The 24,710-nt window shown below is 38.3% G+C and overlaps 1 protein-coding gene across 1 annotated transcript in view; it reads left to right on the top strand.

Moving 5' to 3' along the window:
* Positions 1-13,168: 13,168 nt before the first annotated feature.
* The window catches only part of LOC129238079 (potassium voltage-gated channel protein Shaker), a 124,360-nt gene continuing 112,818 nt past the window's right edge, over positions 13,169-24,710 (top strand). The window contains exons 1-2 of the mRNA XM_054873118.1: positions 13,169-13,344; positions 22,277-22,400. Coding sequence (XP_054729093.1) covers positions 13,169-13,344; positions 22,277-22,400 — 300 coding nt within the window. The remainder of the gene's footprint in view (positions 13,345-22,276; positions 22,401-24,710) is intronic.

The raw sequence follows: 24,710 nt of genomic DNA, 5'->3' as shown, positions 1-24,710 counted from the left end.
CACAGACGAAAAAACGACGTTCAACATCCCTTGGTTTTAACTCATAAGGAACCCAAGACCCCTGTTTCTAAATCATTCCCAAAGCATGCAATCGCTTGGAAATGGGTTAACGGATAACTCCTAATACTGAAGCAAGCTCTTCTTGCATTTTACACCGATCCTCATTAAGCAATGCTTCCAATTAAGCGTCTTCGAAGGTTTTTGGCCTTCCTTCACGTGGACGGTCGTCAACATTAAAATCAGCGTCTTTGAAGCGACGGAACTAAACTCGGCACGTTGTTTCACTTGAAGCCGCATCTCCATAAACTTTTTGTAGCTCTCGATGTGCTTCAGCCGCCGTTTTTCCGAATGAAAGGGGAAAATCAACACTTCCCGCAAATGACGATTATTCAGCACAAAATCAAACATTTTGTCAAAATGTCGAAGCAGTTTGTTTACCATATGTCTAAGCTTGTTTTACTCCTCATAAAAATATCTGCCGTTCGGAGTTGGCTTGAAACTGTAGGTCCCTCCATAGATCCCTCCAACATCAAGACGCATACCACAAGCAGGAGGAGGAGCTCGGCCAAAACCCAAAAAGGATGTTCGCGCCAATTATATGCATACATATATAAAGGGTGGTTAAGTTTCAAGGGCCGGTGTTGATTTTGAACAAACAATTTTTTTTTATTGTCATTTCTCTTTATTATAATAATACTCGTATGGCTCAATTACGTATGGAACAAAATATTGGCCAAATAGCCGCCGTGGCCTCGGCGGCACACCTCCATCCGATGATCCAAGTTTTCGATGACGCTGAGGCATAGTTAAGGTTCTATGCCGTTAATGTGCCAAATTATCTCATCCTTTAGCTCTTGCATTGTTGCTGGCTTATCGATGTACACTTTTCTTTCAAATAATCTCAAAGAAAGAAGTCCAACGGTGTCAAATCACATGATCTTGGCGGCCAATTGACATCGCCGCGACGTGAGATTATTCGGCCATCAAACATTTCGCGCAAAAGAGCCATTGATTCGTTAGCTGTGTAAAAAGTGGCACCGTCCTGTTGAAACCACATATCGTCCACATACATATCTTCCAATTCGGGTCATAAAAGGTTCGTTATCATCTCACGACAATGAACACTATTCACTGTAACTGCTTGACCGGCCTCATTTTGGAAACAATACGGCCCAATGATGCCGCCGGCCCATAAACCGCACCAAACAGTCAGTCTTTGTGGGTACATTGGTTTTTCGGCAATCACTCTTGAATTATCTTTCGCCCAAATGCGACAGTTCTGCTTATTGACGAATCCACTGAGGTGAAAATGTGCCTCATCACCGAAAATGATTTTCTTTGATATGCATTTTGATTTGCACGCTCGTTTTCATACAAAGCCTGAATAACTTTAACGCGTTGCTCGATTGTGTACCTTTCCATGGTTCAAATTTAGTTAATCTGAAATTGAAAAATGTCAAATGAAATGCAGAAAACCGCTTTTAGGTGTGGTTCACATGCAACATCGGCCCTTGAAATTTAACCACCCTTTATAGATGAAGTGTTATGGTATTTTCTACAGCTGTTTGCAACTTAAACGGTCTCAACTCAACTTATATGACCAAAAAAAAAAAACATTTACCCTGATCCTCTCCACTTCCTTGTTAACTTTTGCTTATGTACTTTGGATTTTTTCTTTATATTTACTTTCCTTAAACTAGCTTCATTTCATATTTACTTGTCAAGCCCGAAAAGGCAACAAATTTCAAAAACTACTTCGAAACTTTTTGAAGTCACTGTAAATGTTGTAATTACCTTGACTCACAAACTGACAGCTCGACTGCCTGAATGGCTAAAATGGCTAAAAGGACTGAATGACTGGCTGTAATTGACACAAACATGCAGAAACAGAAGTACAAAAGCATTCGTAAACTCACACCCACACCCATACATGCATATATGCACGCCCGCACACCATCGCATATGCACAACTATCAGCAAACAAACACATTTATGCACTTCGATATTCATGAAACACAAAACGGCCAACAAGTGAGTTTTTGGATGGAGAGATGGCGACACGAGGTGGCTGCTGCATCGCAAAAACTAGGAAAAGCAAAAGGAGAAAAAATAACGAGAACGGAAAATCAATCTTGTTACCGTCTTCTTCTTCTGCTGCATGTTCTTCTTCAACTTGGATTGGAACTTAACGTGCAAATGGCAACACGTTTAGTGCCGTACCCACACACACACACACACATGCATGCACGCAGTCATGCAAATATTGTGAGGAGTGAATATTCATTGCTAGGATGATGAGTGCATAACACATGCATGCATACATACATACATGCACACGTACATGCAAAAAGCATGTGTACCTACATATGAACTCATTTGCACAGACACACACGCACATAGCAGCATTCAGTAGCGCACTTTCGCTGCCTTGTAGCCGTCAACAAAATTCAATAGCTAGCAACGAGAATTACAAAAACATCCAACGGTGATGAATATGTATGTATGTGTGTGTGTGTTGGTACAGATGTATTTGAATGTTCAAGGCGAAAGAAAGTGAGCTCCTCGTATAGTTTGAATGGCAACACCAAATGGCAGCAGCAGCAGCCAAAGCACCAACAGAAGCAACAGCAAAAGTTGCATCTGTGCTTGCTACAAAAACAACGGCAGCCATGGCAACAGCTGCATAGGCAACAATTAAAGCCAGTCAGTCACTCAGTCAGCCAACCAGCCAGTTAGTTATTAAGAAATAGTCCAGCAGTGCACGGCATGGCACAGTAGGAAAATTAACTGTTTCACAACAACAACTTGGAAGACATTCACAAAATTCTTGTGCTTGCCACTTGTAATTGCAAGTGACTTGCTCCATTGCGACTGTTACAACTTGCAAGTGGCAAGCATGCATGTGCGTGCATATGTATATGTGTATGCGGATGCACACATATGCTTGTGTGTGTTTGCATCTAAGCCATTGTGGGAGTTTGTTTGCTCTAAGGACGCCGCGAATGAGGCCAATGAAGCGCCAAGCGAGTGTTTTTGCCATTTTGCACAAAACGACTCTCGCTGATTGTTGTTGCTGCTATGTTTTGTCATTACTAGCTGTCTTATCCGTCAAATACAGTGTTGGTCTTGAGCAAAGAAACTTCTGAGCATCCTCATAGAGCTACGATTCGCACAAAAGTAAAAGCAAAACAAGCCTTACAAATTTCTCGCTGTTGGCTTTTTTTGCTTTTTACTTACATGAGTTGTATTTTTCGCTTCCATTCCCGCTAAATCCTTTAATTTTAGTACAGCCCAGCAGACTAATTATTTTCGGTAACCAAATACTATGAAATAAAGTGCGCTTAGAACAATCGCCTAAAAAGCAGCAACAGGCTCTGATAAGTCCAGAATTACTCCATTGCGGGCAGATTTACATGCAGCTCCATAAGCTTTTTTAAACTGAAATTTTTATTTTAATTGAATGTTATTCCATTTTTATTAACTGTCAGAACAATCGGGCTAAAGGGAGCTCAACGAACGACTTCTAAAAGATCATGCGAGGTACCTAGGAGTGATAATAGACAGTAAATTGCTGTGGAAGCGCAATGTTGAGGAACGGGTGAAAAACGCCAGTAATGCGCTTTACGCATGTAAAAGAATGCTGAGCGCTACTTGGGGTCCATCATTCTCTCTGATGAATTGGTGCTACACGGCAGTAGTCAGACCGATATTACTGTATGGGGCCTTAGTATGGTGGACTGCGACAAGAAAACTAACATACTTAATGCCACTGGAAAGGATTCAGCGACTGGCTGCTCTGTGCATAGCAGGAGCGATGAAAACCACTCCAATAGCGGCGCTGGAAATGATACTCAGCTTGCCACCTATTGGCCTTGTGGCGGAAAACCTAGCAGCGAAATCCGCTAGGAGAGAAGAGAAGGTTTCGTACTACAATTGAAGAGGAAGGATGACACAAAGGCATGAAGCCTGGCCATAGAACTTTTCATATCTATACAGACGGCTCTAAAACTTTAGACGGAGTGGGAGCGGGAAATTACTACTCAAAGCTAGGGCAAAACAGCAAATCTTATTTGTAGAACTAACGACAAAAAACTGACTCAATTCGTACTTACGCTCTCGCAAAAGGACTGCAGAACTATCATAGGTATGCTGACAGGTCGTAATCTATTGGCTGTACATGCGTATACATAGGGATTGCTAACACGGACAAATGCAGGAAATGCAGAGAGGATGTTGAGGAAGCTTTAGAACACCTTCTGTGCGTCTGTCTGGCATTATTAAAACGCGTTTCAAATGCCTGGGAGCCCCACTGTTTCAGGGTGTGGGGGACGTCTCAAAAGCGGATCTCCCAGCTCTGCTTAGATTCGCCAAAAGCGCTGACATCCTACATGATGTCTACTTTCAGTATTCATAGAGGTCGGTCTCCATGTAATATCGCTAGGGACCAAAAGGTCTATGCGTGGCTTATTGTCAACCAGGCTAACCTAACCTAAAGGGAGATCATTTTTCCTATACTTAAAATGCCCCTACATTAAATGACTTCCAGATTTCGTCATCGGATATATCGTTAACAAAATTAACATTATTTTCCCAGTTATCTATCAAACCAAAGAGTAGGTATGGATAGACACATTTGATTTGAGGTTTGCACTTCGACCTGATGATCTTTTGTGCCTTCTATTCAACACAGTACCACATCCGAACCCATATTAAACATAAGATAGAGCTTGGTTGGGCTGAGCGAATGTGCCTTTCTTCTAGCTGCAATTGGCCAAGATGTCTCAACCTTCTCGACGCTATAGCGCTGCATTTAAGGAGGAGGTGTATTGAAGTCTCCTAGGATTAGGCCGCAAAAACGGCAAGATTCACTGAACCATTTCCCAATCCTCTACTCCAAAACTTCTTAACACTAAGTAACATACCTATGAAGAAATTCGTCCCTGTGAAATGTGTGAAGTCCTTTCAAAAATTCCGCACTTAGCAAATTCTTCAGCTTACAAAGTAGTTACATTGAGCATGGTACTAGTTACTCGCTACATTTTTTTCCTCCTTGTTCACTCCCCCCGGGAGCATAGGGCCTCGACAAGACTCTTCCATCGTACGCGGTTCTGTGCTGTTGTTCTAGCACCGTCCCATGAGATGTCGGCATCTGCTAGTTCGCCCAACATCGACCTTCTTCAAGTGTTTTTTGGTCGACCGCGACTTCTGCCCCCTTGCGAGTTCCAGTCAAGTGCCATCCTCGTGATGCTATCTGGTGGTTTTCTCAGTGTGTGACCTATCTATCACCGCTTTCTAAGGATGGGTTCCTCGTTCATTAATCTCCACAGTGCGTTGTTACCGATGGTATTTGGCCAGAATATTCTGCAGATGATGCGGAGACATTTGTTAATGAAACTACTAAACGAGACGCAATATGGCTGACAGTGAGTAGAAAGGGAGCTCCCGCCAAGAAAACCCCCCTCATCAAAGCCCTCTACGAGAACTCCGAACTGGCAGTGGTTCACAAAGGCGATATTAGCGATCCATTCACTACCAACGCAGGTGAATGCCAAGGTTGTCCCCTGTCGCCCCTTTTCTTCGTCATCGTCCTTGATGACGTCATGAGCCAACTGACCCTGCACAAAAAAGACATCGTATGGAGTTTCACCAGATCTCTTGAGGACCTGGACTTCGCCGATGATATCTGCCTCCTCTCTCACAAACTCTCCGACATGCAAGCGAAGGCGGACAACCTAGTCGCGCTGGCACGCACTGTCGGACTGGAGGTTCAACATCGCTAAGCCCTAGGCCATGAGAGTTAACCACAATAACGCAACGCAGATATTGGTTGACGGATGCCTGGTGGAATTCCTTGAAAGTTTCTGCTACCTCGGCTGCATCATCACGGCAGATGGTGGCGCAGATGAAGATGTCAACTGCAGGCAAAACAAAGCAAGGGCGGCATTTGGGCGAATGCATGCGGTATGACGGAGTTTGCAAATCTCCAGGCGCACTAAACTAGGAATACTCGCTAAATTAGCAACACAAAATATTCGTCTATCGCACATTCTATGACGTTCCATAAATGTAGGTACTACACACAAGGTTGCGCAAAATTAATCATCCAACTTTATTTTTAATTCACTTTTTTACTAAGAAAAAAAAGATGGAAGAAGAGGTTTTAAGTGATGGAAATCTTTATTTTTACATTTCATATACCGCCTTAGCCGAATGGGTTGGTGCGTAACTAGGAAGTGCCTAGGTTCGAATGTCTGTGTGTGAAACAGCAAAATGATAAAAACGCTTTTCCTCAGGAATGGCAAACCGCCGAGAGTATTTCTGCCATGAAAAAAAAATCCTCATAAAAATTTTCTATAAAAGAAAAAACTGTAGGCCCCTCCATTTGTAGAAAAACATGAAGACTCACCACACCAATAGGAAGAGAAGGTCGACCAAGCACCTGACAGAAGTGTACACGCCAATCTTTTATTTATTTATGTACCTCTTCCAACGGAGAATTTCTCGTGTCAACAACTGCTACTTTGGACTAAGTAAGCAATTAAGTAGTAAAGTTCTCGCTCAACGAACAAACCTAACGCTCTACAAGGCTCTTATCACTCCCGTCCTATCGAGTGGCGCAGAAACTTGGACCATGACAATATCCGATGAGGCGTCCCTTGGAATGTTTGAGAGAAAGTTTCTGCGGAAGATGTTTGGACCTTTACAAGTTGTGTCATACGCGCTGAGCTTTACGACGACATAGTGCAACGAATATAGATCTAGCGTCTTCGTTGGCTGGGTAATGTTGTTCGAATGAATACTTTGCTCAAAATATTCGATGCAGTACGAGCTGGTGGTAGCAGAAGAAGAGTAAGGCCTCTTCTGCGTTGGAAAAATCAGGTGGAGAAGAACTTGACTTCACTTAGTGTGTCCAACTGGCGCTGGTTAGCACGAGAAAGAAACGACTGGCGCGCGTTTTGTTAAATTCAGTCAAAATCGCTTAAGCGATTATCGCGCCAATCAAGCAGATGAAGAAGGTATACCTGTTTATATAAAACTATAGCACAGCTGTCTAGTTCACAAGTGTCTAATATGGTTCACGTAAGACGCAATTTGCAAAAATTATAAAACTTTCGAAAGGGTGAATAATTTTGTGCCACCTTGTATATGTAAGTGTAAGCGGCCGCCGGAGCCGAATGGGTTGGTGCGTGACTACCATTCGGAATTACAGAGAATTACGTCGGCTCGAATCTCGGTGAAACACCAAAATTAAGAAAAAGATTCTTCTAATAGCGGTCGCCCCTTGGCAGGCAATGGCAAGCGTCCGAGTGTATTTCTGCCATGAAAAAGCTACTCATAAAAATATCTGCCGTTCGGAGTCGGCTTGAAACTGTAGGTCCCTCCATTTGTGGAACAACCTCAAGACGCACACCACAAATAGGAGGAGGAGCTCGGCCAAACACCCAAAAAGGGTGTACGCGCCAATTATAATAAAAAATGTATAACATTGCACTTTTTCATATTACTTTCTTACGCCGCTATCCATGTACACGTAATTCTCTCAACTATCATAAATGCATCTGCTCTACCCATTCCCATTCACCTCGCCTTCCCTCTGGTCATTTGTGCTTCGGCGGCTCTGCACAATTTCGATTTAAATATTTATTCGCAGAGACTTCTTATTCCGCAATTTGCAATTCTGCTTCCTTCAACACTGCACTGTGCTTTTTTCTTGATATTCGTATTTCCACTCTTTTTTCATCTGTTAACTCTCTGCGTCACCTTGCTTCCATATGTGCAGCCGCACGTGGCTTCAAGTGTTCTTCTCACTTGTACGCTTTTCCTTTCTGCTTTATAAAATAATTATTTTTAGACAGCGAATATTTATGTGGATGGAAGATATTTATAGCGAAAGTGATTATACTACAAACATAAATATAAGTATAAGTGCATACTCGTATATGTGTGTGTGCGTGGGTAAAAATGCATATTTTTGTTACTTGCAATGCTGGACTCGATGTCATCAGGGTCAAAGAAAGGCTCTCTTTAAAGAATTTTTAAACGATATGAAATTATATTTGCACTTATTTGGAGTGACGTACAATGTTTTCCATGCACGTGAAATAAAAAACAAAAATAATATAGGTAAGCCATTAATAGTTGGGGCTTGTATCTAAAATTAAATATATGTAAGAGAAAAAGATTTCAAAATAAACGAAATCATACTCGGAATCGTCAGAACCGTCTTTCTCTTAACCAGGGCATGCACTTTTATGCAGTATTCGTGATTAGTAAAACAAATCTTTCCAAATAGGCAGGACTTCATCGAGGGGAAAATCTGCACCAAAGCTTGCACCTCTGTCTTCACGGACGGCTCCAAGATGAAATCGGGAGTCAGAGCAGGTATTCTCTCTAAATCAGCCAATTTATCTATCTCCTTTAAACTGCCAAATACTGCTAGTGTTTTCAAGCAGAAGTCTTTGCGATCCTGCAGGCATGCAAAATGCTTAGGGAACGTGGGAGCGTGGGAGCGAGGGAGATATTAACATATTTTCCGATAGTCAAGCTGCGATCAAAGCTCTGACGACGCCTTGGTATAGAACGAAACTAGTAAACTTCTGTAAGGAGGAGATCAAATCTCTTGGGTGTGCAGGTAATATTTCTCTGATCTGAGCTCCAGTACATAGGAACATAGAGGGAAATGAAATTGCTGATGAGCTTGCCAGGAAGGGGACTTAATTGGCCTCAGAGACCCCTACCCGGTCATCCGGATCCCCTTGACAGTTGTTAAAAGGGAATTACACAAGCATATTCCTCAGGAAAGCGCAGAAGAGATGGAGCTCCATTTCTTCATGTGCTATTTCGAAAACCCTTTGGCCCAATTTTCAAACTTGCAGCTGTATTTACTGGTCACTGGACGATCGGCGTACACGCAGAAAAGCTAGGACTACCATTTAACCCCCATTGCAGAAGCTGTGGAGACCTTTTAGAGAAGCACTTTCTCTGTAATTGTCCGGGTTTGGCAGTCAGACGATTAAAATCACTGGGCGCTCCTTTCTTTGACAGCCTGGGGCAGTGCGCCAACCTAAATCCCATCAATCTTCTTCATTATATCAACAGCTCTGGCTGGCTGTAAATATCTGCCTGTTGGAGGTCTCATAATGGTATCAAAACGGCGCTTTAGTGCTACTTCAGGAGTGCCAAACTGGCACTTCAACCATTTCACCTACCTACCTATTTGCGATTTGCAGAAGATGCCTCGTAATAAAAAAGATGAGTTAAGTCTTAGCTAATGCGATTGTCGTCAAATTTTTTGTGCTCCCAAGGATCTACTGTGAATCTACAGTAAAATTCATGTAGTAAAATTTGGTAAAGAAGCGCAATAATGCTTTCATAGTCCACATGAATTATTTTTCCACCCTTCCAAAATAACACATCATCATTCTCTATTAAAGTTACTACGCAGAATGTGCCCACTCTATAGCCGTAACTCATTCGAAAAGAACGAAACTGAAATGTATTTAAAGGAGATAATCTTTAAATTCTACTTAAAAAAGTTTGAAAAAGTCATATGGAAGACTTGCACTGCCGACCTCATGGAAGTAATTTATTTTGAAATGAGGGTAGTCGGTATAGATTGTTTTCTTTTTCATTTCTGCTCTATGTTAATTGCTATATTTTCTCTGAGCTACGACAATCTCTACATATGAAACTCTTTCTTGCAGTAGTAAATTCTCTTCCCGAATCGTCTTCAACATTCTTGTACAGACCCAACAAGATAAACAGATAAACTGGCATCTATTAAAAATCCCATATTTAACATGAAGTTGGCAGATAAGATTGGCTGTATGATTAATATCTTACTTAGCAAATACGCTGATAGAACTCATGCATATTGCAAATAACTAACCGCCTACAACTACCGCCTAACTTTGACGCCTCATGCTTCAATAGGAGCTAAAGGAAAACAAATAAGAAAAATAACCGCCTAAATAAATTCTCAAGCAGTGCAAAATTTACTTCAAACTTGAATTCTTAAAAGATATGTAGATACATAAAATTCAGCCACAATAAAATATAAAGAATATTTCAAAAGACGCGCCTAGATGTTGTTTTCAAATAAAATATATAAGCGTTGCAGAAGGTTGTTCAGCAAGACTTTGCGCTACAGCAGCCAGCAGCAATATTCTCAACTGAGTTCCAGTTTTTGGCCTGCCGGTCTTTTTGCTATCCTCGACAGAATCGGTTTCTTGAAATTTTTCCAGCTACCTTTGAATTGTTGATTAATTTCGTTCGCCTATGGCCAGGCACACAAATCATTGCGACGTAACGAAACAAGAATATAAATAAAAGATAAATACTAGAAGATGAGAGAAAAAATGAAAAGAGATGAAAGATAAAAAATCAAAAATAAAAAAATCAAATATGACAAATAAAATTTTAACTATTATATAAAAAATAAAAGATAAAGGATAAAGGATAAAAGACAAAAGATAAAAGGTAAAAGATATAAGATATAAGATAAAAGATAAAAGATAAAAGATAAAAGATAAAAGATAAAAGATAAAAGATAAAAGATAAAAGATAAAAGATAAAAGATAAAAGATAAAAGATAAAAGATAAAAGATAAAAGATAAAAGATAAAAGATAAAAGATAAAAGATAAAAGATAAAAGATAAAAGATAAAAGATAAAAGATAAAAGATAAAAGATAAAAGATAAAAGATAAAAGATAAAAGATAAAAGATAAAAGATAAAAGACAAACGATAAAAAATTAAAATTTAAAAATAAGAGAAAAAAATAATAATAAGGCTAAAAATTAAGATATAAAAATAAAAGATGAAAGGCAAAGGATAAAAGTTAAACTATAAAAGATATAGTACGATATAGACGAGTACAATTTGTTGTAACAGACCGCAGAATACCTTGGAGTTTCGCAATGTAATCTGATTTATTATATGTATGTACGAGTATATGGCGTGGTGTTCAATTGTATGCCATTAAATGACTTATTTTATTTTAATTTACCCCAATTACTTGACAAACCATCTAAGAGCAGTATAATAAAACTAAATTTGCCTCAAAGCATTTCCAAAAACTCTTCAATTCAGATTAAATACAGGTCCTCCACTGGCCACTTCAATTCTGATAACTTTCCGAAAGAAAGAAGCTTCTTGTTGGTGCTCACAGTATGAACTGGAGCTTCGTACTGGTGATAGATCCAAGAATCTCCATACACTTTTCGAAAGAATTTGATGGCCTCATATATACACATATATATAATTGGCGCGTACACCCTGTTTGGGTGTTTGGCGGAGGTCTTCTCCTCATTTGTTGATGTTGTTCCAGAAATGAAGGGACCAACTCCGAGCGGCAGATATTTTTTCATAAGGAGCTTCTTCATGGCAGAAATACACCATGAGGTTTGCCATTGCCTGCCGAGAGGCGACCGCTATTAGAAAACGGAGATTCGAACTTACATTCTCTCCGAATTTCCGAATGGTAGTCCAACATATTTTATACTTCTTGAAACAAACTTCTTGTCACTACTCGCCATGTGAATTGGAGCTTGTTACTGTGGAAGATCCAAGAATCCTTTTCGCTTATCCAAAAGCCGCCCAAATCATTAGCGATCCACCACCGTAATTTTGCTTGCAACAAATTTAGCGTAATTTCCTTGCACTGCGGCAGTACTTATGGTTGGCCGTTAGAGGTACCAATATCGAATTTTTCCTTGTCAGAAGAAATTACGTTCTAAAACACATTCATCCATAACGACTATGTGGCGTTTCAATAATTTCGCACTCAAAACCTACTTACTTTTGGAAGACACCTACTTGAAACGTACAAAATCAAATAGTTTTCCTGCATGCGTGGGGTAGATAACTAGTTTTGGTAAATCAAGAAAAGACATTCAAGAAAAGACATTTCGGAAAGGCCTAATTTCATTTCATTGTTTCAGTTAATTGCCTGACTAAACGGTACTTCCTGCCAATTCGATTACTGCCGTTTAATAGCGCCAGAAAAAATGCTAGCTTTATTTTTAAACAACAAAAGTGAAGTGCGTAGCTTTAACAACACTTTTAAATACGTACAGAAATATACACACACATACATATCCATGTATATTTCACTGACGTCATGCGAATGCTCAAAACGAAAAAAGCGCTACCGGCAAAAAAATGCAACCCATTTTGTCCCAAATACCTATGTACGCGTACAAATGTACATATGTATATACTAGTGTGTATGTATATGTATACACTAGTATATATGTATGTATACGCGCACATAAGGAAAATCCTGGCGAAAACGGGAACGTAAAACGAGTTCACAGTGCCTGCCTAGCTGTGCTACGTCACAAAGCGTAGCCCTATACTGAGTAGTTGCATACACACGCCAATAATTGCATACCTGCATCTGTATGTATAATCGTATGTACAAAAATATATGTACAAAGATTTGAGCAAAGAATCATAATATAATATTTGACCCCCATTTTTCTCAAACAAACTGTGCACCGAAAGTATGCAGGGCTTCACACACACAAATACGTACTCGCGTATATATATAAGTATATGTGTAAATATGCGTACTTCCATAAATAGATTTGAACATTAATGCATAGCTGCATATTCAAGCCATGCGACATACATGCCATGTACTTATGTACAAGCACACTCACACATAAGCACGCCATATATAGGTCAAAAACTTACACAACAACGACATTGCAACTTACCACCCACCCTCCCACCACCACAACAGCAGCAGCGTCAGCGGCAGCTCAGACGGCACTTTGGCCGACATGCACCTGGTCGAGGTTACGGCCCAATATGCGGCTTTACTAGTGGCTGTGACGTCACAGCTATGTAGTACATTAATAAATACCTCTATATATGTATTGTATACATGTATATACATGTATTGTATTTGGATTACAACATGAATGTTGTATGTTGCATATGGCAGCAGTGCACGAGCGGCAACGAGCATCGAAGTGCCGCCGCTGCTGACCCAATTTGAGTGCAACCATTTGCGGCACCGAACGCTTTTGCAAAACTTTTTCTTTTTTTTTTTTTAGTTTGTTTGTTTGCGTCTCTTGTGGTATTCGCCCTTGTATTCTTCCTTCACACACACACACACACATGCGGGTAAACACAAATACACCAAAGCATTGAAGCTTATGATGAACGAGGAGCGGCAGCGGTTGGCGCTTATGCACACCAAATTATGCTACGACAGCAACTCTGCAACACAGCAATCGGCGACCGGCGTTAGCAACACGTCAATACTTATACGAGTACGTCACATAGGTATATATAGAGTACTAACAACAACAACCACAATGGCAACAAGGAAACAGTGAGACGAATCATTTTTCAGGTTTTGTGTCCACTTCGGCAGCCGCTTGGCCACCTTGGCGTCCGTCCGTTTTTGTTATTCCTCTGACTCGTCCGTTCACCTTGGCGTCGTTGCATCAATGAAATATCTTCCCTGTACGTATGCAACTGCTGCAATTGGAAGAGCTTTTGTATTGTTAATGGCTAGTTTTGTTGTTGTTTTTAAGCATGAATTTAGGTAAAACAGTATACCAACGTTTTTAGCTGGTATTTGTTTGTGGCAGTTGTCCACAAGGTGTTCTGTTAGCGGCTTTCGAACACAACATCCGAGCCATTTGTTCTGCAGCAGATGGGTTGGTTACTTATAATCCAATGTCGCCTAGTACTAACTCATGCGTATGTAGATATACAAGGTGTGGCTATTAAATAGCGAGCATGAAACGGGAAAATATTTGATTTTGATTTCATACCTTCCTAATTTCTCATTCTTTTTCGTGGTGGCCGCGATACTCGATTAAACGATTGTGCCCGAGTTTAAAAAAGCGCGCCAATCGTTTATTTCTCGTGTTAACCGGCGCCCATTGGAAACACCAAGTGAAACTGAGTCCTTCTCCACCTTATCTTTCCAACGCAGAAGAAGTCTCTCTCTTCTTCTTCCTCTTCCTCTGCTACCACATCGAATACTTTGAAAGCCGGAGCGACATAACCCAGCCAACGAAGCCGCGCTGCGCCAAGTCTATGTCATTGTAAAGCGTATGCAGCTCATTATTCCCTTGCCTACGATACTCATCATCGCCAACGTGCAGAGGTTCAAAAATCTTCCACAGTATCTTTCTCTCAAACACTCCAAGTGACGCCTCATCGGATATGGTCATCGTCCAAGCTGCTGTGCCATACGTTAGGACAGGCATGATGAGAGCCTTGTAGCGTGTTAGTTTTGTTCGCCGAAAGAGGAACTATTATAAAATTGCCTACTTAGTTCAAAGTAGAACTTTTTGGCAAGAGAGATTCACCATAAATATCCGCGTCAATATTCCCTTATTCGAAGCAAAGCGGAAGACTTTTTCTATCAGCTACTTCAGGACGCATGTCACCTTCTCCATCACAGCTTTCACGAACTCAAATTGTATTCCTTTTAATGCGGCGACTATAGTGAGCCACTGTACTTGACTAGCAAAAAAATCCTTGAGAGATTATGCCAATTAAGTTGCTGCATTCTCCTGCCCCCTTATCTTCTTTTATATTATAGGCAGTTTTTTCCCAGGTTTCTCACGGGATTCCGCGAGAACGGGAAGGTGGCAACGGTTTTACCTTCAGCATTACAATGAAGATGTACCATTCCATGGTTATCGAAAAAATTTCAATAGCGATCTCTCCAAATTATTGTGTGAAATTAACATAAAAGTTCATTACTTACAATGTGAGTAAAGTTATGGCATAATTTTATATAAGTAATAGAAGGCCACACCTTCTGTTTTCAGAACCACCATCAGACCTTTAACCGACTCTCAGCGATTTTGAGGGAATCAGCTAATTTATTGAAGTTACAGGGTCGGCAAAAGCTGATCTTGTGTCGGTGATATACGAAAAAATCAACGTTACTTCATTGCTGTCTGAACAAACGACTGATTGAAAGACTGATTGCATTCAGCTAACCTCACTTTACCAATTTATTTTCATTTCATTCGCCTCTTTCCCTGTCAAATCCTTTCTGATGTAATGGCCAAAGTTACTCTCACATTTTCGCTTCGGATGGCCAAATCTTGTAATCTATCATTTTTGGAGTAAAGCTATGGCTATACTGATTTGTTCACAGAAGTAAGCGCAACTACATATGTACATTCCAAAGGGAGACCTTCTGGTAAAGAGCCGGTGGTCGCTTACCGAGTGTGTTTGATTTATTTTATTATTTCGCCGATATCAAATCGCAATATCAAATCATATCTTCAATCGCTCTAAATTTGTACACTTTGCATTGAATACGAAAATAATCAGTTTCCTCGAACGGCTTTCTCGATCTTCCCCCGCTCTAGGGCGCTGATAGTAGCCGCTGGCTGAAAGTAAGCGGCTTTTTCATGGTAGAAATACACTCGGAGGTTTGCCATTGCCTCCGAGGGGCGACCGCTATTACAAAAAAACTTTTTTCCTCATTTGGTGTTTCACGAAGATTCGAACCGACGTTTTCTCTGTGAATTGCGAATGGTAGTCACGCACCAACCTATTCGGCTACGGCGGCCACCTCAAAACAGTTTGTAACCTAGTAGTTGACGCTTACAAAAAAATCAACCCGGAAAAGATGTGGTGGGGTATACTATACCCTAAACTTTACATACATACAAAGGGTGATCAATTTAGAAGTAATGGAATTTAAATTGAAATAAATCAACGAAAGTTTTAATTGATTGGGCTGTCTTTATAATTTTTGTGTAGAACCATTTATGACATTTATTTATTAAAGATAGCCCCTTTAAAATGTTGCTCGCAACTGCGCCGTAATTCGGCCATCTGTAAACAACAGTTCTGAATGGCTCGCTGGAGGGTTTCGGTCGGCATCTCGTGAATAACTCTAGTAATGTTGGCTCCCAATGCCTCAATCGAAGCTGGTTTATCCATAAAGCATTTAGATTTTACATACCACCACAAATAAAAGCCCAAGGGTGTGATATCACATAATCTTGGCGGCCAATCCACTGGTCCGCCACGAGAGATAAATTGCTTACCGAAATGACGACGCAGTAAATCCATTTTTTCACGCGCTGTGGGGCAAGTAGCGCCGTCTCATTGGAATCAACTGTTTTGGAGATCACGGCCTTCAATTTTCGGCACCAAAAAGTCATTTATCATGGGTGCCATCCGCCCACCCATCATGATTTATCATGGCGCGATAGCGTTCGCCATTCACTGTTACATTGGCGCCAGCCTCGTTTTTGAAGAAATATGGGCCGATGATTCCTACATCCCATCGACTGCACCAAACGATTGTTTGCAATGGATGTAATGGCTGTTTTTGAATGGCTGCGGGTTGCTCTTCATCCCAAATACGGAAATTTTGCTTGTTGATTTAGTCATTAAGCCAAAAATGGGCCTCACCGATGAGGACCATAAGTCGACCTGAGCGCACGTTGAACATTTTTCACAGAGCATCGGTTTTCTGAAAAAAAACTATGTATTTAATTTGACTGCAGCCACGCGTGATTTGTCAAAAAGCTCTGTTGAAAAAAGTGTCTCCCATCTGATCACCCTTTATTACATTATTATTACACTGAAGGGATAAAACTTATATATGCATTTTACTACCTATACCCCATTCCAATACTTATTCCACACTGAACATCCATAAATGGCAGGAATACAAATTCCATCAATAATCTTTTGAAAAGTTACAAGAATAATTATGGGAAAATATTATGAATGAACATCGTTTCTCAAATCTTGAGTTTTTCTGGAAATCTGAAGAATTTGTGTGCATTCAAGTAGAAGCGTCTCAAATCGCGTTTATGAAATCGCGGACATGAGTTTAATAAAATTGCTTTTTTAACAGTTTGCTTTAACAATGCTTTGATAAATACATATGAACATATACAATACATACACATTCAGTTACTATGTGCAGTACAATGCGTACTTTTTATGTTGCGTTACATGAATACTTGCTTGAACGCAATGAATGAAATTTTCATTGAACGATGAAAAGAAACGGCTGGAATTTATGTATGCAAAGTACACTAACAGTATGTATGTACATATATTTCTTTATGCATTTATACGTATGGTTGTATACACCTGCAAGTACTAAATACCGGTCCCGAACTGACGAATTATCAACCACTTGGTATACACCAGTAGTCCCAGGTCAGTCTACTCAGAATGTTTTCAGAACACGTATTTGACATTTGCATGTCCTAGGTAGTAGTCCATCGTCACCGCTGCATTGCAATTAGATACCAAAATAAAGGATTTTCCAATAAGAGGTGTTATTCCCGCAAAAGATCTATGGTTTCGTTGCTTGTGTGGCACGTAGCGCCGTCTTGTTGAAAATAAACGTTGTCCAGATCAAAACCATCCAATTCCGGCCATACACAATCTTTAATCATCTCTCGACAGCGCAATCTAATCACCGTAACTGTTACTCCAGCTCCATTTTCGAAAAAGTAGGGTCCAATTACTCCGCCGGACCATAAACCGCACCAAACAGTCACACGTTGAGGATAGAGAGTCTTTCCAACAATGACTCTTGGATTTTCTGAGCCCAAGATCCGACAATTTTGCTTGTTGACCAAGCCACTGAGGTTGAAATGGGCCTCTTCACTCAAAATGATTTTTAGATGGAGTTCCGGATCATTTTCGTGCGTTCACCCAATCAGCAAAGACACGACGTTGTATATGATCGGTCGGCTTGAGCTCTTGTCTTAACCAAACTTTATAAGCCTTGAGACCCAAATCTTTATGCACATACGGTGTAATGAGGTATTTTGCTTATATCTCGAAAACGCCTTTTTGGAAAAAACAATGAAATCATTTTCGTGTCCAAAAATAAGCATTTTTAAGGAAGTACTTTTTTCGTGCGAACTACTCACACTAGTAGACTGGTTTCCATTTGTTCACGTTTATACTAGTTGTGAACTAGGTGTTGGTCCCAAACATAAGGCTTTATACTTGCATACAAGTAAATATAAACATACAAAAATACAAACATGCCTAAAGCTCAAATTTAATAGCAGCTTGCTCGTACGTATCTATGTATTTATGGATGTATCTGAGAAACACTACATAAGCCTCCGGGAGTATCCACTATATAGTAACCCATATGCCTTATTTGTTGTTGCAACCTTTACTACAGACGAATCTATTAAGTCCGCGCCGGTGTTCGCACCTCTGCTGCCGTCATGTCTATACACTTTTCGCCTGCTGACGTCATTTCCCTTGCATTCATTGTTCAAGTTTCTATTGTTTTCCAATACCTCGTCGTTCTTCCCACTCCCGCCTTGCCATCATCACTTGCTGCTCTGCTCTTAAGTTTGTTTATTTCATTTGATTTCATTGAAGTTTTCAATTCAATTGCTAAACGATGGCAAGTGACAATAAAGGGAAACGAACGTCGATGTGAGTGCGGACTGAGAGTGAGAAAGAGAGAGGGGCACTGCGTGCATTTGGGTGCAATTTGATTTTGCAAAACTTTATGTTTGCTAGCATACAAATATGTACTCATAATATTCAATTTATTTATTTTTGTTTTCTCTGTATCTGTGGCATTCGCTCAAGGCTGGTAAAACTAGCGTAGCCTGCTGGCGTCGCTGAGAACCTCACAACTTCAGTGAATGAGAGGAGAGTGAGGTAAGGCCGTGAAAGTGCAAGCCTCACATAATTTCGTGTAACTTTGCTGTTTGAAGGAGCTGCTTGCAAGTCGCTACACTCATACTCATACACATGGACGGTTGTTTTTGTGTTTATTGTAATGCTCATGGCTGTAGCGCCTCCTTAGCATGCTGCCTCTTACAACGGCTGTTTTTTAATAAGATGTTCTCCTTCGCTCTTTCTTGCCTTGGTCCTCTGTTCCATTGCTGACTTTTTTACTGCTTGCTTCTTTCCTTTATACTTCATCAACCCGTCATCTTCGATGTCCTTCAAAGTAATTTGATGGCAAATATTGGATTAGTTTTTCCTCCGCTTTGAACGCTAGTGAACGATTTAAGAAGGTTATTTATTTGTGGATACTTATGGTTCTGTAAAATATATGTATGAGTACTAAGCGAAGTGTTTATCCATGTGTGCGCGTCTGTGTGTGTGCTGTGCGGAATGTGCTTTTCGTTTCCATAGACTGCGTTTTGCACATAAATAACCACATAACTTAATAAATTAAGAACTTTCCAAGGATGATGATTATGAACTACAAATTCACAAGAACTGATAAATATTCATTAGTTGGATATTTCGAAACGTTTAAATGAATAGAAAAAAACTTTCTAAATACTTACACTTTTAAAGATTTTTGCTATTGGCAGTTATAAAAAGTCGCTTAAGACTTAACCCTTGCGATAAAATTTATTTAATGCCTTCTAGTTGCCTCGATTTAACTTGGACTACTGTGGAAGTATAACCCAGGAAAGGCTCTCGAATACATCAATGGCCAAAACTCAGCTGAAGGCCCGATGTAGAATACAGGGTGAAGAAAGCTGATTAGCACTCTGCACATGTACGAGAATATTGGGTAAAAATGGGTTCTTCAACCAAAGCTATCCTGCGCAGCCATTGTAAGACCGATGCGGCACTAGTCTAGTGGCCCGCTATAGAAAAGAAATGCAACCAACCAAAGCTGCCAATATACAAAGATCAACAGGATCGCTTAGGAGCTCTTCAACCAAAGCTATCCTGCACAGCCATTGTAAGACCGATACTAAAATATGCAGGACTAGTCTGGATGCCCGCTATAGAAAAGAAATACAACCAAACCAAGCTGCACAATATACCAAGATTAGCGTGTATTCTTCCCACAGTATCGCTTAGCAGAAGTCCTTGTGAAGCCCTTAACGTACTAACACACCTATAATTTTGACTTGCACCTAAAACAATCGCTACATGCAGCGCATTGAGACTCAGGGACATGGAAGTTGGACAACAAGATCCGGTCAGAGCAAGATCCTTCTATAAGGACCCTCACTGCAAAACAAATCAGTCTTAACAATCCGCGGCCTGTGAATTTCAAGCAAGATTTTACGGTTCGTTTTCCACCGAGAGCCAAATGGAGGAATGGGAAGCTGATTGATAGATTCGACATGGAAATCTACACAGACACAGAATCTAAGATGAATTGTGATGTGGGAGCTAGCCTCTATTCGGAGCCGCTCAAATTGTCCAAATCAATTCGACCTCCTGACTAGCTAGCGTGTTTCAAGCAGAAATATTAGCAATCAGAAAAGAATGCAAATCACTAAATACTACATTAGTGCAAAAGTAACCATCTTTTCAGACCGGCAACCAACTATTCCCTTTCATATATGTATATATATATTAGGCCGGGTCGATTTGTGGGGAGGCAAAAAAATCGCACATTGCTCTGTAAAAATCACATTCTAGGGATCAAAAGAAGAAATTTTGCCGAAGGAACCAAACCTCTAAAACGAATTCTGATGTCCCCCAATTTGAGTCGAACTTTTTAGTTTCTTTTCTCATGTAAAGGCCAAAAATGGTGATATTTTGAAATGATTGTATTGGGAACCCCCCAGGGGGGTTCCAGAGGGTGTGCCACTGGCATGGGTGGATCGGCCGTCCAAAGTTAGTGGGGGTCAGTCATACATTTGGACTCGATTGGAGCACTCTAAATGGGTCAAAGTGGGATTTTTCGTTCGACCCAAATTGGGGGACATCAGAATTCGTTTTAGAGGTATGGTTCCTTCGGCAAAATTTCTTATTTTGATCCCTAGAATACAATTTTATTTTATATTATTATAATAGGTTTTTAGCACACCACCAGACAACATTTCCACATAGAAAAATGGGTCTGACGACAGCAGTGTAAAGCCAATGAGCAACCCTAGGTTTAATTCCCCAGGTCTTACCTAAAGCTCTCTTACAGGCATAAAAAGCTAGGTTCGCTTTCCTAACTCTTTCTAAGATGTTTGACTTCCAAGTCAGTTTCCTCTCTATGTTTAGTCCTAAGTACTTGGTTTCTTCCGAAATCACAAGAGCTTTCCCCTTGAACATAATTGGACTTAGCTGAGGGATTCTGTGTTTCCTATTGAACAGTATGAGTTGTGTTTTGTCTGAATTGACTCCTAGACCACACTTTTCTGCCCACCTAGAAAGTATATCTAGAGTATTTTGTATTAGGCCTCTTAAAGTACATAGATTACGAAGACATTAACAGAAGCTTATTTACAAATGTGTTCCATAAAAACGGTGAGAAGACTCCACTTGCGGTTTACCTCTACGTACCAAATCCTACCAAAACCTAAGCACCGATTCTCCTAGTTTCGCTTGAATGGTTCGATCTAAGGTTATTTTTATTAATTAATTTTAATAATACATAAGTCGAATCTTGTAGGTATTTTCAAAGGACTCCCTTATATGAGTAAATCTTAACCTTTTTCCGAAATATTTTGGCGGAATTCTTGAAATATAGTAAACTTTATTACTCCGTTTGGAGAGCAACCCTAATGGGTACCATGAATGCCATAGAACTGCTTAAAACACGGAGATGTGTCTGCGGAAAACTAAGTACTCCATCATCATCCCTCTAATACGGAAACGTCGCAGCAATACTAACCTTGAAAATACCCCCGCCATAAATCGAATTGCTGATAGAAGCAGCAGAGCACAGCGTCATTTCATCTTCCCCTTATTGTGAATTACTTTTCTTTTCAGAAATAGTTCATCTTAGTTGCAAAAATAATTGAATTTTCTTGCATGAAAACAATCTTTTATAGTAAATAAATACTTATACAAATGAAAACACAACTATGCACATTGAATATCACAAAATTTGGCAGCTATGCCAAAAAATAGAGCAAATTTTCTGCTCATCTAAAACGCGATTAAATGCCAAATAGTAAAAGTACTTAGTTGTATAAAAAATTCCTTTCAATTACACTTTCAACATCGGCATAAAAATTTCCGCTTAATTGTACATTTATTGAAGTGTTAAATGCGAACAAATCACTGCTTGGCAAGTGAGAATGGAAATGTTGCCAAAAGCGATGGAAAGGTTAGATAATGCGACACATTCGTGAAAAAGTAAGTGCTGATGCCTAAAGCGCAACAACAAATGTAATGTAATGTAATCATAAAGATTTGTAATTTGTGTGCTGGCCAAATTTGGCCAAATAATATTAAAAAAAAATTTTTCAGCTGAAGTAAATAGTAAAACTACTCAAGAAAATTTTTAATTTTACCACTTTTTATTCGCTTTAAATGCCACTGTTACTAATCGACTATTTATATTTTTCTCTCACTTGCAGGTCTCTACCCAAATTAAGCAGTCAAGACGAAGAAGGGGGGGCAGGTCATGGGTATGGTGGGGGGCCACAGCACTTTGAACCCATTCCTCATGATCATGATTTTTGCGAAAGAGTCGTTATAAATGTAAGTAGAAAGGATTTACCGATACTTTAGCAAAATTCTGCTGATGTTGTATGGAAATTAGTTTGTATTTCTTTTTAATTTGAACAGAAAATCAGAAATCTCATTTAAAGAGCTAAAATTAATGTGACTACTGAATTAAAATTAAAACAAATACGAAGTTTTTAGCTCAAATCCAAATTCATTAGCAATCAGAACTTGAATTCAAATACAAACACAAATTCATATACAAATGCAAATACAAATTGAAATTTAAATTGAATTCTTTAAATTCGCTTTAAATTAAATTCTCTAATTAATTAAATTTTAGTTCAAAATCCACAATTTTAATTTAAATAATATATATATTCAAGCCGCAATTGAAATTCCAACTTTGATTCAAAATTCAGAACTGGACGTTAAAATTCAGCATTCAAAAGCAAATTAAAATTCAAGTTCTGTTTTAAAATCAAAATTTTAATTAAAATTTCAATTCAAAGTTTTAATAATAAAATACAAATTGAAGTCACAATTCAAGTTCAAACTTTTGAATCCAAAATTCAAACCCAAGTTTTAGTTCGGATCCGAAATTGGAAAATTAAAGTACAAATACCAATTCAAATTCAAAATTCGCAAATTATAATACAAATACAAATTTTAGTTCAAAATCCAAATAAAATACCAATCCAAAATTTTTATATAAAAATACAAAGTCAAATAAAAATTCTAAAATAAAATCAAAATTCGAAAATTGAACTCAAATTTAAATTTAAAACTCAAAACGCAAAAAACTCAAATAAAAATTAAATAAAATATAAATTCAAGGTCAAGCTGGTATCCTTGAATTAAGTAAATTTTTTTATATCGAATTCTCAAACAAATAAAATTTAAGTTTAAATTCAACATTCAAAATTGCAGTTCCCACAAAAGTAAAATTCTTAAATCTAATTAAAATTCAACTAAAAACGCAATTAAATTTAAATTCGAGATTCAAAACTCGAATGTCAAATTTAAATTTCAAAATTCAGTTTAAAAATTTCTATTTAAATACAAATACAAATTAAATTCGAATTCGAATTAAAACTAAAAATTCGAAGATCTAGGCCCAAAATGTATAAATAGTTCAAAATTCAGAATTTCTAATTAAAATTCGAAAATTAAATTACAAGTATAAATTTAAATTTACACTAATTTCCTTAAATTTTAAAACGTAAAACGAAAACACACACACAAACTCAAGCTTTTGAACTCAAGACTCGAAATTGAAACGGAAATTGAATTTGAATTCTTTAACTACACACAACTAAACTCAAATTTAAAATTTAAAACCCAAAATTCTAATTTCAAAACTAGAAATTCTAAATTGAAAGTTCGAAATCCAAGACTTAAACTTCTTAATTCAAAGTTCGAAATCCAAAACTCAAATTTCTTAATTCAAAGTTCAAAATCCAAACTCAAAATTCAAGACTTAAAAGACTTAAAAATTTAATGTTCATATTTCAAAACTCTAATTTAGAAACTCAAAGTTCAAAATTTTAGAATTCAAAGTTCAAGGTTCAAAACGCGATATTCAAACTTTTAAATAAAAACGTTTAATTCTAAATTCAAAACTCAAAATCAAAATCTTAATTTCAAAACTCAAAATTCAAAATCTTAATTTCAAAACTCAAAATTCACAATTCAAGCTTCAAAATTGAATATTTGAATTTTGAAACTCAAAACTCAAAATTCAAATCTTAATTTCAAAACTCAAAATTCACAATTCAAACTTCAAAATAGAATATTCGAATTCCGAAATTTTAATTTTAAAACTCAAAATTCAAAATCTTAATTTCAAAACTCAAAATTCACAATTCAAACTTCAAAATTGAGTATTCAAATTTCGAAATCCAAAACTCAAAGTTTGAAATCTAAACTCAAAATTCAAAACTTAAAATACAAAATACAAAATAGAATGTTCAAAACGCAAAATTCAAACTTTTAAATAAAAACTGTAAATTCAAAACTCAAAATTCAAAACTTAAAACGAAAGATTCAAAATCCTCATTACAAAACTCAAAATTCACAATTCAAACTTCAAAAGTTAAAATACAAAATTCAATATTCGAATTTCGAAATTCTAATTTCAAAACTCAAAGTTGCAAATTCAAATCTAAAATTCAAGATCTAATACACAAAATTGGTAAATTTTAAATTCAAAGTTCGAAATCCAAAACTCAAAGTTCGAAATTCAAGCTGAAAATTCAAGTCTTAAAATACAAAATTGAATGTTCAAATTTCAAAACTCAAAATTCAAAATTTCAAAGTTCAAAATTAAAATAAAAACTGAAAAAT

The sequence above is a fragment of the Anastrepha obliqua genome, chromosome 2 (genome assembly GCF_027943255.1).
Source record: "Anastrepha obliqua isolate idAnaObli1 chromosome 2, idAnaObli1_1.0, whole genome shotgun sequence".
NCBI lineage: Eukaryota > Metazoa > Arthropoda > Insecta > Diptera > Tephritidae > Anastrepha > Anastrepha obliqua.
The sequence above is the reverse complement of the archived record's forward strand: the minus strand, read 5'-3'. Positions and strand labels throughout refer to the sequence as shown.